Raw genomic sequence first — 13204 nt, forward strand, 5'->3', positions numbered from 1 at the left:
ACGCAGTGGTAGCAAGAAAGAAGTGATTTCCCTGACATATTAATCTATTTCTCCTCATTTACAGGTATTTACTTAATTTCATAATGAAAGGGCCTCTTCGGCAGAGATGTTCCCCGCCTGGCTGGGCTGTTGGCTCGCGCTCTCTATCACCTAACCACAAAGTATGTTTGTCTCTGCATTTAAAAACATCCAGTGCAGTGCCGTCCAGAACTCAATGTGTTTTGCGGTGCTACTCAATATATTTGGATTTCTTCATTTGTGCAAGCAAGAGATATCTATGACACAAATTTATTTCATGCTGGAAGAGAGCGCTGCTGTAGGAAAACAGATGACTGCTACCCGTACATTGGGTGGAGTGTAATGCTTTAAGCATTCACGTGCAGCACTGTTTTAAGGGTTGTTTTTTTTCCTGCAGCAGGAACGCAGGGGTGTAGCACAAGCAAGATAAAATTATTATGTGGGGCTGCTCTGTTACACCAAGATTTGAAGAACTAACCTTTACAGTAACAGAGACAGTTATTCACATCATTGCAGCTGCCTTCATAGAAAACAACATGGTCATAAATTTCATTGTGACGGTGTGGGCGAACACGCGGTCAGCTTTGAAACAAAGGTGTTCAAATGTCGTCTGATTGCTGTTCCGCTTGGGTGTGCTTTGTGCGATTTGGACGCAAGCTCCTCGTTAAAATGAAAAATGTATACTTCATAAATCTCAAATTCTGTTTATCTATTTATTAACTTATTATTATTTTGTGTAAGCACAAGAAAACAGTAAAATGAGTCAGAACAGGGGTGGCCTTCTTTTATCTTCTGTATGTTGAGTGTCTCCACAGCCCTAACAGAATGTGCACAATACTAACACAGATGAACAGACACAGAGTGCTTCTGTTGTCTGGGTAAGAATGACCTGTTGCTATGAGGCATGCGAGGAAAAAAATGGGAGTATCTGATACAAAATGGTGGGGGAGGGCACAGCGATGAGAATTTACCTCATTGGCTCCATTAAAAATACTACTACTACTACTCTTTTACTGTTGCCTACCCTTTTAAGCAAGTACCACGGCAAGTTCATAGCTAGGTACTGTAGCTTACACCAAGGACAAGGAGATTACTGGAGTAAGGCATTTCTTACCAAAATAAAAAAATGACTAAACTTATCTAAGTGCATAGCAATATATACACCACCAACACCGGCATTTTAGGCATTATGGTTTTGACATTCTTTTTGATTTCCACTGCAGGTAAAAGAAACGTAGCCCATAGGCTTATGCCATTGCTTCTGCTGTTTCCATGGTTTCATATAGAGTCAGGCTAAATGTGACAGCATAATGATGCTGTATTCTGTAGCAAATGCAGCCATATTAAACCTTTCCCGTCTGTTAACAACAGTGTACCTCTGTGATGCAGGGAAAAACATCACGTGAAGCAAGAACTCGGTCACTTACACTCTTCTTGCTCTTGGATAGGGATGTAGCCAGTGAAATCAGTGAGAGTTTCATAAACCTCAATACCGGTGGAGCTGCGTTATCACTGACTCATTAACTTAAACCAAAACATCGGAGAGAAAACCAAAACTCTGGAGAGAAAAATATTTTGACTGGTTCATACTAGTCACTAACTGACACACATCGTAGCTGCTATGATCCCTCACTCTCCCATCAGTCATAGAAAAAAGCAGAGGAATTACAGTTTTACATTCATTTTAGAATGGCGGTGTGTAGGACAGTGAAATTCCCTTTGCTGGAGGAAGGGATGGAAAGCAGTCAGGAAAGCAAATTAAAACCAAGCTGCCTGCTGCAGCACCACTTGAGACATTAAATTTCAAATGCAGCGCCATCCTTATTTTGGTAATTCGGTTACATTCTCACAAAATGTCAGACTGCATTTGTGTAAGCAGTTTAGTTGTCTCCCCGTCTCTTTGCATACAGTAGATTTCCCTCTGAAATTATCTTGACTTCTAAGTCATACAGTTTTTAATTACCGGGGTTCGCTTATTTGGAAATTACAGTGGAGCAATTGCTGCCTCGGTCGGTCACCTCGGCTACCGCACTCCCACTCAGAATTTAAGTGATTAGTGGTCTCAGAGCCCTGCACACTGGACCACTTTGCTCTTTCTGCAGAGCGCTGGCCATAATTTCCTCCTTCATCTCCCTGCAGTCTCACCGCATCATTTCCTAACCTCTTTTCTGCGATTGACTGGCCACCTCAGTGAGGCAAATCGCTCCGCCACTCCACCCCTGATTACCTCTTAGTGCCGTGCGCTGCCTCGCCGGCCGGGCCTTGTTAAAATGCATCTCTGGCCTTTTCCATCCAGCTTTGAAAGAGAGCAATCAAAACAAGCCGCGCACAACAGGCCAGCACCTACGGATCAGGTAGCACAGACGTCCTGGAGGCTTTCATTAGAAAATCACAATTTCAAACACGGAGCCATAAAAGGGAAAAGAGGTGAGGGTGGCTGGTGGCGGCAAATGAATCTTAAGGGACTGGTAATGGCAGTATTTTCTGATCCGAACCCATTGAGTCGGAATTTTTTCCGCCAAGAATTTTACAATAGCAACAAATTGGTTCATCACTTCACAAGTGGTGTGATTTGAAGAACAAAACTGGATGGACGAAATGCTTTGAAAGAGCTTTCAGGTTACTGTACAGCCAATTTCAATTTGCTTCAGCGGTAAGCGTTGAGAATCAGGGTGTTTGAAGCAAACAATGTGATGAAAAAAAAAAAAAAAGTCCAGGGCTCCCTTTCGCTGTAAAGTCTGAAGACACCCCACCCCACAATACAATAATTCACAATCTATGCTCTTTAACCTGAAATCAACAACACTTCTAATCCACCATCATCACTTTAGATTTGTTCTTTTTGTTTTCTGCAGAACTCAGTCTTGGCTGCCCTGAATATGTCTGCTGAGGATACTGCGTCTATGCAAAACAATACAAATCTCTACTTCACAGTAAAGCTTTAGCCTTGTGTTAAAGCATTTATGAACATATATCTCTTGATAACTTTTTGAAATACTGCCAGTAGTATTTTATACTCTGATAATATATTTTCTACATGACCTTTAGAGATGTTAATACTGGTTATGAGCATTCAGTTATGGATACTGGCCAAAGCTAAAAAAAAGTCATTCATCAATATAATGATTCTCATTGTTTATGTTGTTCATTTTAAATAGATTTTGACACTTACAAGATTTCAAATGCAAGCTAATACTGCACAAGGATAATCTTTGTTTTACTGTAAGATATACTAGCTAACGAGCTCCTAGGGTATTTATTCTTGGTATTGGATCTAATAAGTTGTTAAACAATGCAGCTACCTAAGTAGCTCATGCGCTCAGTTAAAGCAAGGTTATAGCAATTAAGCCAGTTTGCTATTTTATGTGAATAATTACTGACATTAGTTAACCATTGCTAATTATAACAGTGCCTTGTTTTCCAGTATTAACCTTATGCAATTCAGACAGCTGATTGATATATTGGTTTCCATGCTTCTGCCTTGTCTCAAAATAAACCATTAGAAGTAATGACCTATTAAGGAGTAATCAGAAAGGTAATGTGTCATTAAAGCTATTAGCTATGTTCATTATTTATTTCATGACTCTATTATTGCTGTATTATTGCACTAATTTATATTATATTGTAACACCCACCAATTCCAAGTTTCAGGAAATGCTGAGCATAAATTTCACATTACTCTTGCTATTTTCTTTATAATCTAGTATTAGCACACAACTTCTCTTACTCACAGGTGTTACACTAGTCTAGTCCAGCGATGTTAATAACTATGGCTAGCTTAATGTTGCATATACATTGTTTTACAGGCTTGTTCAGGTATAGAATGTAATCACAACTATCATATTATTAGTGTAAATACAGTATGCTACAAGAACAGATCTTGCTGTTTATTTTTTAAAGTACATTTTAAAAGAAGCAGTTGAGTTTTTCCTCTCCCCTTTGTACAGTCAAAGCTGTTCTTGAGGTTCTCTTCCTGCTAATTAACATCTCCTGTTTGCATGGATAACACCACAGAATTCATCTGAAACCACTTGAAGTGCACACAATTCAGTCTGTACCCTGGGAGCCCATCTATAAGCAGAAATGTGCTGTTTCTGTGCATTTTAATAAAGGTCAGCCTGCTTATCAATCCAATTAATTATTTCCTTTTCTGCCGTTAATTCAATAAAAGCACGAATGCCTCGACTGCAAGAGCAGCCGGTCTTGTTTGGCATTAACTTGCTATCAAACATTTACTTTGGGACTGTTAGTCCGCTTGTTGGCATGGAAAATATTACATCAAAATGGAGTCATCAGAGACCTGAGAACATCTGGGGTTGGAAGTTGAGGAGGGGGAGGAGGAGGGAGGGTTGGCTGGCACTGGGGCGGGGTGCACAGCACTAGTTTGAAATATTTATTTCACCAGGTATGAGGATCTTGCTAACGAACCTTGCTTGTGATTTAAACAAATGTCATCCCTTGTGCGCTCGGAGCGTTGACCTCTGGCTGACACGCGGTGTGAAGACAAGCGGAAACCTACCATAAACAATGACGGTCGCAGAGGAGCTCTTGCGCCGGGCCACGATGTTCTTGGCCACGCAGGTGTAGTTGGCCGTGTCTGCCAGACGAGCTTGTTTGATGATGAGGTCATGGTCGACGGTAATGTAGTAATTGGGGTCGGTGGCGGGGTCGATCAGCTCCTCATTCTTCAGCCACTCAACCTGGACACATGCAGGGAGGGCAAGGTTAAAAGTTAAAGCACGCGGTCAAAGTTACACAGAGGCACAGCTCTTATTGTTCTTAACTACAATGCTACGGAAGAGCTTACCGAGAGAGATCTCATTATCTACAGCAACAAATGTTAGAATATTAAACTAAAGGCCCTATTTAGAGGTTGCAGAAAGATGCTGTAATGATGAAATAAGTGGTTATGGCAGTATCAGTATTTAGGAATGCTGTAGATGGTGAAAAATGACACTAGCACCAAGACTGCTGTTTTTCTCCTTGCTTTTTTCAGCACTAACACACAGTTCAGGAGAATTCAAATAGTTCGAAAATCCGCTAAATGAGAGATGAATATGCTTTTAATACAAATGCACAGTATGCCAATACCACAACACCTGACAGAGGGAGATTCTATTGAATATGATTTATATTAAATTTACTGAATATCCATCCACACACAGATACCACCTCAGTGACAATATTTTATATATAGTAAATCCGTTATACAACATAAAACTGAGTGGAATACATATGCTCTGTTCGATGTTTATTTGTGTTTTAACCTTAAATTAAAATTAATCTCTGTAAACATTTCTGAAAATGTTCACAATATTATGGTTCTTATATTTGGAATGCTTTGTGCATCCCTTGCACACCCTAGTCTTCTTTGTGCTTGCACTGTTCATGTTAGCTAGGATTTTTACTTGGGCTTTTAAATGTTTACCATTATTTATTTTATAAATGGAGTGACATACAACGGTATTTCATACAACGGTTCATGGATACTGGCAACAGACATGTGGCTCAGCAGCAGTGGCCATAACTTAACTACTCCCATACTAGTTGTTTTGAATCACTGAAATGAACAGAACAGCTCCTCTGTGATCAGCATTTTATTGCTAACAGCACAAACCAGCAGAATGAAACAATGGTGTAATTCAGAATGACATAACACTTTGTAAGATAATCTTTAATACCTTGAGAAAAATGAAGCACAAACAATTTACAGTATTTTACAGGAAACAAGTACAAACATATCATCTATGTTTTATCCTTAGGGCCATTTATGGGGTTGTCAACTTTAGTAAGCTGTTGCATGCATCGTTGCTCAGTAATGCCATTTACATAAAGGGGTTCTGTGTGATGTTTGTTCAGTGTGGTTTGAGATACAAACTTCCTCCTATTTTGACAACTCGTGACTTGACTTGAAATAAATTTTGACTGGATTGACATGACAAATGCTGCCTGTTTTGACATCAATCAAAATGACCTTCATGAAACTGAAATGAACTACCTTTCTACATACAGTTTTTCGTTATTCATAAATGTAATGCAATATGATTTCGACCAAGGCAACAACCAGTACAATGTCAAAGCTTTGTAATATTTTTGACCCTGTGTCATTTCAAATTTCTTAACTGGCCAGTGTACATTTACATTTTTGTCACACCTTCAGTTCCCTAAAAAGCTATTCCCAGTTAGTTTTTGTAGGCTCCACATATGCTAGCCCTGCTAAGATACCAAAACACCAAAATTTATCCAGACCTCTTTAGATCAGCAACAGTTGACTGTGCATGAGAAGTGCATTTCCTCTGCCTAAATTGGGCCATATTTTCAGAAACGCATTCTGGCATTTTTTTAAAAGGCAGCTCAGGTTAAAAACAAGATGAGACAAGATACTGTAGAAAAACTGCAGAGTGGGGGAAAAGCATGTATTGTTTAAGGAGATATGCATTTATGAGGCACCAAAAAGGAAACTACAGAGTTATACTGGAAGGAAGCTTCACCACAGGGGAGCTGGAGAGAAGAGAGACTGAGCTTCACAACAAACTTTTCATTATGCATGCGCTTCTTGGAGCTGTATGGGAAAATATGGAAGATGCAAGATGAGCGCAGATAGGTGCAGTAAAAAGTGCAGGAAAGCGAAGCATGTGAATAAAAAATGTTATGCGACTTCATTTAGAATAAATAAACCTTGATCAAAAGTATGCCATGCACATGTTCTACATACTGAAATAACATATGGAAAAATAATGCATTTATACATCGATTTCTGTGTTTTCAACACTATACCTCACGGTGTTGTTGGTTTACTTTATGTCTGCTGTTGGGAGCTGTGGCAGACATACTGAAACAGCTGGCCAGAGCACGGTCTGTGCGGCAGAACTGCAAACAGAGCTGAATTATTGATGCCACTCAAGAGCCGCCAAATCATGAGTGAAATCTCCAAATCCAATTCCACTCGATCTGTCAGGACATAATAAAATCCCTGCGTGCAGATGTCACTGCCAGTCAAAGCCACGATAAATCAACGATTGACAAAGGGCTGCTTTGAGCGGAATAATTAGTGATGTAATGCTTTTAATGGCCCCTCCTTCCCCTCTCTGTCTCTCTCTCACCTCCGCAGTTGGGATGCCCTCTGGGGGGTGGCATCTTAGCAGGACTTCCTGGTCCAGGGCCACTTCCTTGCCCAATGGCTCCTCTTCAAAGTTCTTCCTTAGATCTAGACACAAAAAAAACAGACACAACAGATGAGCCTGGTGGATCACTGGCTTTTTTAATTTTCAGAAGAAAAATAAATGTAAAAAAATCCTTTCATGTCTGCTGTGAGGAAAAGAAAAGAAGTGCATAAAGAACAGACCAAGCATATTGTGCTTATTTTTGGTCTGAGTTTAGGCCCTTCTCTTGGCTCTGAGTTTGTGTGTGTGAGAGTCTGTCTGGTCGTAGTTGTCTCGTGTAATCTGTAAGTGGCATTTCTCTTTGCTGTCAAAACATTGCTTTTTTGCTCGGCCCGCTCCGCCTGACATTTTCGGGGTAGGAGGAATCCGTATCGTGGACCACAGCTCTGTTTACCCGCTGCCCGACTTCCCCTGGCTAGAGCCGGCCGTCTGCTGCTGTGGGGGGCCAGGCAAGACCTCGGGGTGACTGCGCTAATGCTCTCTCGTGCTGCGGCTCTGGGGATCCTGACTAGAGAAGGCCCAGGGGTCGAGGAGGCAGTGATCGCGTGATCCCAAGCGAGTGCGGCCAAGCATTAATCGCTTATTGCTCAAAATGCAAACCGGGCGTCAACATTCCAAAAGAGTCGTAATGGCTCCTACCCCTTACTCAGCCCTCTCAGGTTCCTCACTGCAGAAAACAGCTTGGATAGGTGTGTGTGTGACCTGTGACATGCGAGCTGATGAATCATTCATACTGTACGTGTCTACGGCTGTAAACAAGGCTCCGTCCAGGTCTCCACTCCTACTATAGGTCTATATACAACCCGTCACGGGATGAATAAGATTTCATGTTCCAAGAATCATGAAATATGCAGTGTTGTTTATTTCACGGTGGTCAGTTTGACCTCTGCATAAAAAGGAACAAATTCTATTGTGGCCTGTCCTGCAAATTTCAAGTTTATGACTGTGTTTATGACCATGTTTGACTGACACATAACAGCATGTTACGGAATAACAACAAAAGAAAAAAAAATACCTTATGCATGTTCACCTTCATTCTGAACACGTATATTAGAGAAGGCCAGATTAATGGCAAGGCCACTGGCTACATCAATAGCAATGCCTTTCTGTTGTTGACTTTGCTTGTATTTACTACCAAGCAAATAAGAAAAAAAAAACTTGATAAGCTACTGCGAATTAAATTGATTTGTTCCTCGAAGCCTAATCCAGAACAATCGCTGGACATGACGCGATACTGACACTCCACAGAGGCACTCTTGTCACTAAATGTAATCCTTAAAACAGATGTTGGCCAGTCCTGAGCAATCACGGCCATGGAAACCTTAACAAGAATGGAGTGCTCCTTGACATTTAAATTAATTAAACTGGATATAATGGGGCTGGAAGCGACAAAAGATATAATGGTCCTGGAAGGTTCAAGGATTATTTTGGTGTCCTCATCTCACATCTTTTGTGACACCGGGGGAGCAAAACACCCGCACACACACACTGTCTCCCAGACCGTTTAGAGATACAGCATTATGTGTGCATATGTGTGCGTCTGTGTGTGTGTGTTGGTGGGTTTTTTTTTGCTCTCTTTAATATAATGTGTATTTATGAGTGGATTAATAGCGGAAATGCAGTAAAGCACAAAGCCAGGCCATAAATGCCATCCTTTAATAATGTATCTGAGGTTGCGGCGGAGGATGTCTTTCTGTGTTTGCTGGGCAGATTTAGGGGGACTGCAGGGTTATAAATCGCAAATCTGTTTTTATTCCACCGTGTTTTTCATTACCTTTCACAGGGAAGATTCACCCAGGCCAGATCTGTTCACTGTAACTCTATCGTTCCCCTTCCCCGATATTCCTCAGCCAGATGTTTAGCTATTCCCTTTCCAGTGATAACTTTTTATATCTTGAGAGAGGCTGAGTTTTATATACAGGTAAATGTATGTATCCAACCACGTTACAGGAAAATGTTACTCTGTGCTCAAGGCAGAACACATGTCTAAGTGCAAAATCAGCATAGTCTTCTGAATCCAACAATATATGATCTGAATGAATAAATTGCATTTTTATTTAGTGTCTTTCATCCCTTTTCAAGGATCTGCAGAGGGGAGGGGGATGACTCACCTCAGCCATCAATAAGTAGCACTGACCTGGGTGATGGATGGCAGCCATTTTGTGCAAGAATGCTCTCCACTCATCAACTGAGTCGGAAAAGGGACGGATTTATTTAGCCAGTTACAATGGAAAATGATTGGACGGCCAGATCTGGAGACAGAATTCGGCCAGGACACTGCCATTGGACCTTCAGTTACCAGGAGACAAAATTTTTTTTGTTTTTGCTTAATATGTAAATGTTATCCGCTGAAGTATCATTTGTGTGATTTAAAGCCAATATTGGCTGTAAGAATGTTCTATGCATGTGCATTTAATTTCCCTTTTATAACACCCATCCCCCCCGCCCCCCCCCTCCAGTCCCCCAAACCGGATGCTAAATCTCAGGCATTGCGCTTCACAGACCTTGAGATCTCTGCATGCATTTCCTTTCCATCTTACCACAAGATGTGCTTCACTATTAAAGCACACCAAGAGCAATTCCTTTCATGTTGGACCCCCTCCCCCCCCCCCTCATAATCACAATGCAAATCTAGCCGCCGTTTCAGCTCCTTCGAGTGACATCCATTGAGTGCAGCTTGACTTTGCCTCCAAGGTTTGAGCTGGTGAAGGACCTCATTTTGTCGCCGTATCCTTCTCTCGGCTGTTCCCTCGGCTACGCAGACTCACATTTCAGCGCGGAGCAGCCTGTCTTTCAGAGCTGAACAGAATCATTCAAATCAAACTTCTCTTCAGTAGGGGATTTAAGTGCGCAGATGTACCCATGGCAAACAGACTGTCTGCTCCTGTCAGTGTATAACTCGACGGTCTATTTCCAATGACACAGGACCTGCACAAAAGCTCTGGCGATATTGACTCAGGTCAGGGACTGATAGAATGAATCGTGTCTCCTTCTTTTTGACAAGCTGCACAGTCATCAAATATGATGATGTGGCGATACTGACAAATGGCACAGGGGAATCGGACTCACAAGCGATCCGTACGTATGCCTTTTGGCTCTTCTGGGTTCCTGTAGTGCTCCAGGCTACACACTGGCACCAGTAGTCCTCCAGCCCGAAGATCTTCTCCACCTGCTGCCTGGAGATGTCAATTTTCACCTGCATAACTGGCAGCCCTGTAGCACAGAGGGGGGAGCAGAGTCAGAGAAACATACTACCAACCAGACAGCCATCAATTAATCACAGAGAAAATACAAGAAAGCCGGCATCAAATATGGAAAAGCAGGCAATTCACTGTGAAGTTTTAAAGAGAGTACTGCTCAAGTGCATCGGCTCTCAAACACATCTCAGTTCAGAGTTTACCTCCCTGGCTCTTAGCTAAGTTTTTATGCAGAGGACACTTAAATTACTTTGCTCGGACACCTCTGCTCAAATAACCATTTTGATTGATTAATAAGTATGCTCTCATGGTAACTGCCCAATTCATAAGTGAGAGGATAACAACCACTTCACCTTCAGCAGACCACGTTAATCCCAATGACAAAGCTTCTCCAGGTGAAAGCATGAACCCAAAATGACAAAGTTTGCCATTTGCATGGAAATGATATGGTGTTTTTGACATGCAATGTTTCATGTTCCTGAGGAGGATTTACAGAGAAGAGAAAGTATGTATGAAACCTGCTGGGGTGGGGTGGGGGGGGGGGGGGGGGTGGCTGGACTAATGGTGTCCTCGTTTCAACACTGAGCAAAGTCACCCCTGCATTGCATAAAAGGTCATGTTTCAGATAATCAATTATGCCGGAGAGACGACGACACTGCAGTACCTTATCGGCCAACATGCAAAACGCTCTCGCTATTTCCGCTGCAGCATTGCTGTGTTATAGAAATGTGGCAACTGCATTGCTGCTCCAATATCCTTCTGACAAAGTGCCAATTTAGACACTCCGGGAGCGCATCCCAGACACTGTGGTCTGTCAGACAGCTGACGACTCACTGGATTTCAATTTGTGAACCCGCCAAAAAACTTTCATTTAAATACGTCAGGCAAGGCTGGCTTTGTGTATGAATTACATTACTGTGTATTCTGCATTTCAGCAGATTTGTGCCTTAAAAAGCTCTGAAGCTACCATCCCTGATGAACAGACAATAAGCAAACGGCAAAGAAGAGCACAACCAATGGAACAAACAAACATGTGGTCCCTGTCGAATTAAACAAGTCTTTGCGAATTGGCATTTCGGAATACAATTCGGGTGACAAGCAGGAGAAAACAGGCGTTACAGTAAGATTACCTTACAAGAGAGGTGGTAGGGAACTATAGTGGTTAATGAGCTAGATTCAAAATTCAGGTGGAGCATTGGTACTGTACCTAACCCAAATTGTTTCAATAAATATATCCAGCTGTTTAACTAGATAACATGTAAGCTATACAAACCACTCTGGATAAGGGTGTCAGCTAGGCAAATAATGATGATAAATCTTCACTGACTAAACTAAGGTGGGAGAAATCCATTTCTGTATTGCTGTGGATCTTGTAAATACAATTAAAGATTTTAAGCCAAACACAAAGGAATCTGTTAAAGTCTGCCATTGTTTTTCCTGTACATCTTCACCATCATCTACAACTTCACCAAAGAAAAACACAAGCATTCATCCACAGAGCATTTCCATACTTTTTTATTGTGATATGGGAGCCGAGGCAGGCTTTAGTGACACAACGGTGAGTTTTATCCGTGAAGCATAAAGCACCAACTGGCTGTTTCTACCCTTGGCTAGGTTCACAGTGAGATCGCTCATCTCCTTCCTCCTGCGCGCGTCCTTGACATCTCTGTCTCCATCTCCCTCTCTGAGAAATGAGATGGGTCGGCACATTTATTTGCATGTGCTCCTGGCAGTCCTAACTGGCATCCCAAGGGCCTGGCTGTCAGGTAACCCGGCAGCCCATCTCTCCACAGAGGTGGTGGCGGAGGGGGGGAGGGGTATTTAGCATCAGAGCGGTTCCCAATGGTTGAAACTGTGTAGTTCTAATTTGGTAGGTCTTCATTCCCTGCAGCATACTCGCTATGGTGTCTCCACATCACATCCACTCGTGTCACGGGGCCAAACTCTTGAAATTCTTTTTCAAATAGATAGTTCTTGTTGAGAAAATATCCATGATGTTCAAAGCACAGCACTTCAGATTTTTCTGTAATATTCTGAAACATCTGCTGATGAACTTCATAAATATTTTCTCACATTTGAGCTTCAAGAGGTGTAAACAGAGGCTAGAAATGGCATGTACTGTATGATACAGAGGGCTCTTGCTCTGACTCTGTCTTACACTCTCACTATCTCTCAAAAGCACAGTCAAAAATTTATTTTAATCATAATAGAAATCAGCTTTCATTTGGAATTAGGTATAGGTTTACATTAGTTACAAGTCATATTTAACAAATATAACCAAATTTAAATATAGATATGTAACTTTAAATTAGTCATCTAGCATTTCACCTTAATTTCTAATAAATGAAAAACTTCCAAATAAGAATTATCCCCTCGGGGACCCTTTCACAGCCCCCCTCCCTCCTCCCACCATTTTCCCTATAGCATCTCTGCTCCCAGTATGATTTGTCAGGTGTGGGGTGGGGGAAGTAGTAGGAACGCGTGAAAGCTCTTTATCCAGCAACAATACCTGCAAGGCCAAACATGGAGGATTCCTCTAGTCAGAAATGTCATCTTTTCAAAAAAATATGTAAGAACCTGAATATCTGAATTAAGCTACAAATGCAAAGGTCATAGATAAGTGCACACAGACCATTGTACAGTGCACTTTCAGACTTGCATTCAATTGACTGTTAGCATGGTAAATTCAATACATTGCCAGACTTTAGTGCTCTACTGCTCTTCCATGTAGCAGCTATCTATCTGTCCATCTCTCTCTCTCTCTGTCTCTCCCATGTATATGAAGAATCAAGAACACTGAGGCAATCATACCAATCATACTTTCTA

The 13204-nt window shown here is 41.6% G+C and overlaps 1 protein-coding gene across 1 annotated transcript in view; it reads right to left on the bottom strand.

Annotated features, from left to right (window-relative positions):
• The window catches only part of unc5a (unc-5 netrin receptor A), a 182422-nt gene that overhangs the window by 45174 nt on the left and 124044 nt on the right, over window positions 1-13204 (bottom strand). Inside the window, exons 3-5 of the mRNA XM_036548715.1 lie at window positions 10251-10394; window positions 7122-7225; window positions 4538-4718 (exon numbers count right to left, since the gene is read on the bottom strand). Coding sequence (XP_036404608.1) covers window positions 4538-4718; window positions 7122-7225; window positions 10251-10394 — 429 coding nt within the window. The remainder of the gene's footprint in view (window positions 1-4537; window positions 4719-7121; window positions 7226-10250; window positions 10395-13204) is intronic.

Source organism: Megalops cyprinoides, chromosome 16 (assembly GCF_013368585.1).
Source record: "Megalops cyprinoides isolate fMegCyp1 chromosome 16, fMegCyp1.pri, whole genome shotgun sequence".
Lineage (NCBI taxonomy): Eukaryota > Metazoa > Chordata > Actinopteri > Elopiformes > Megalopidae > Megalops > Megalops cyprinoides.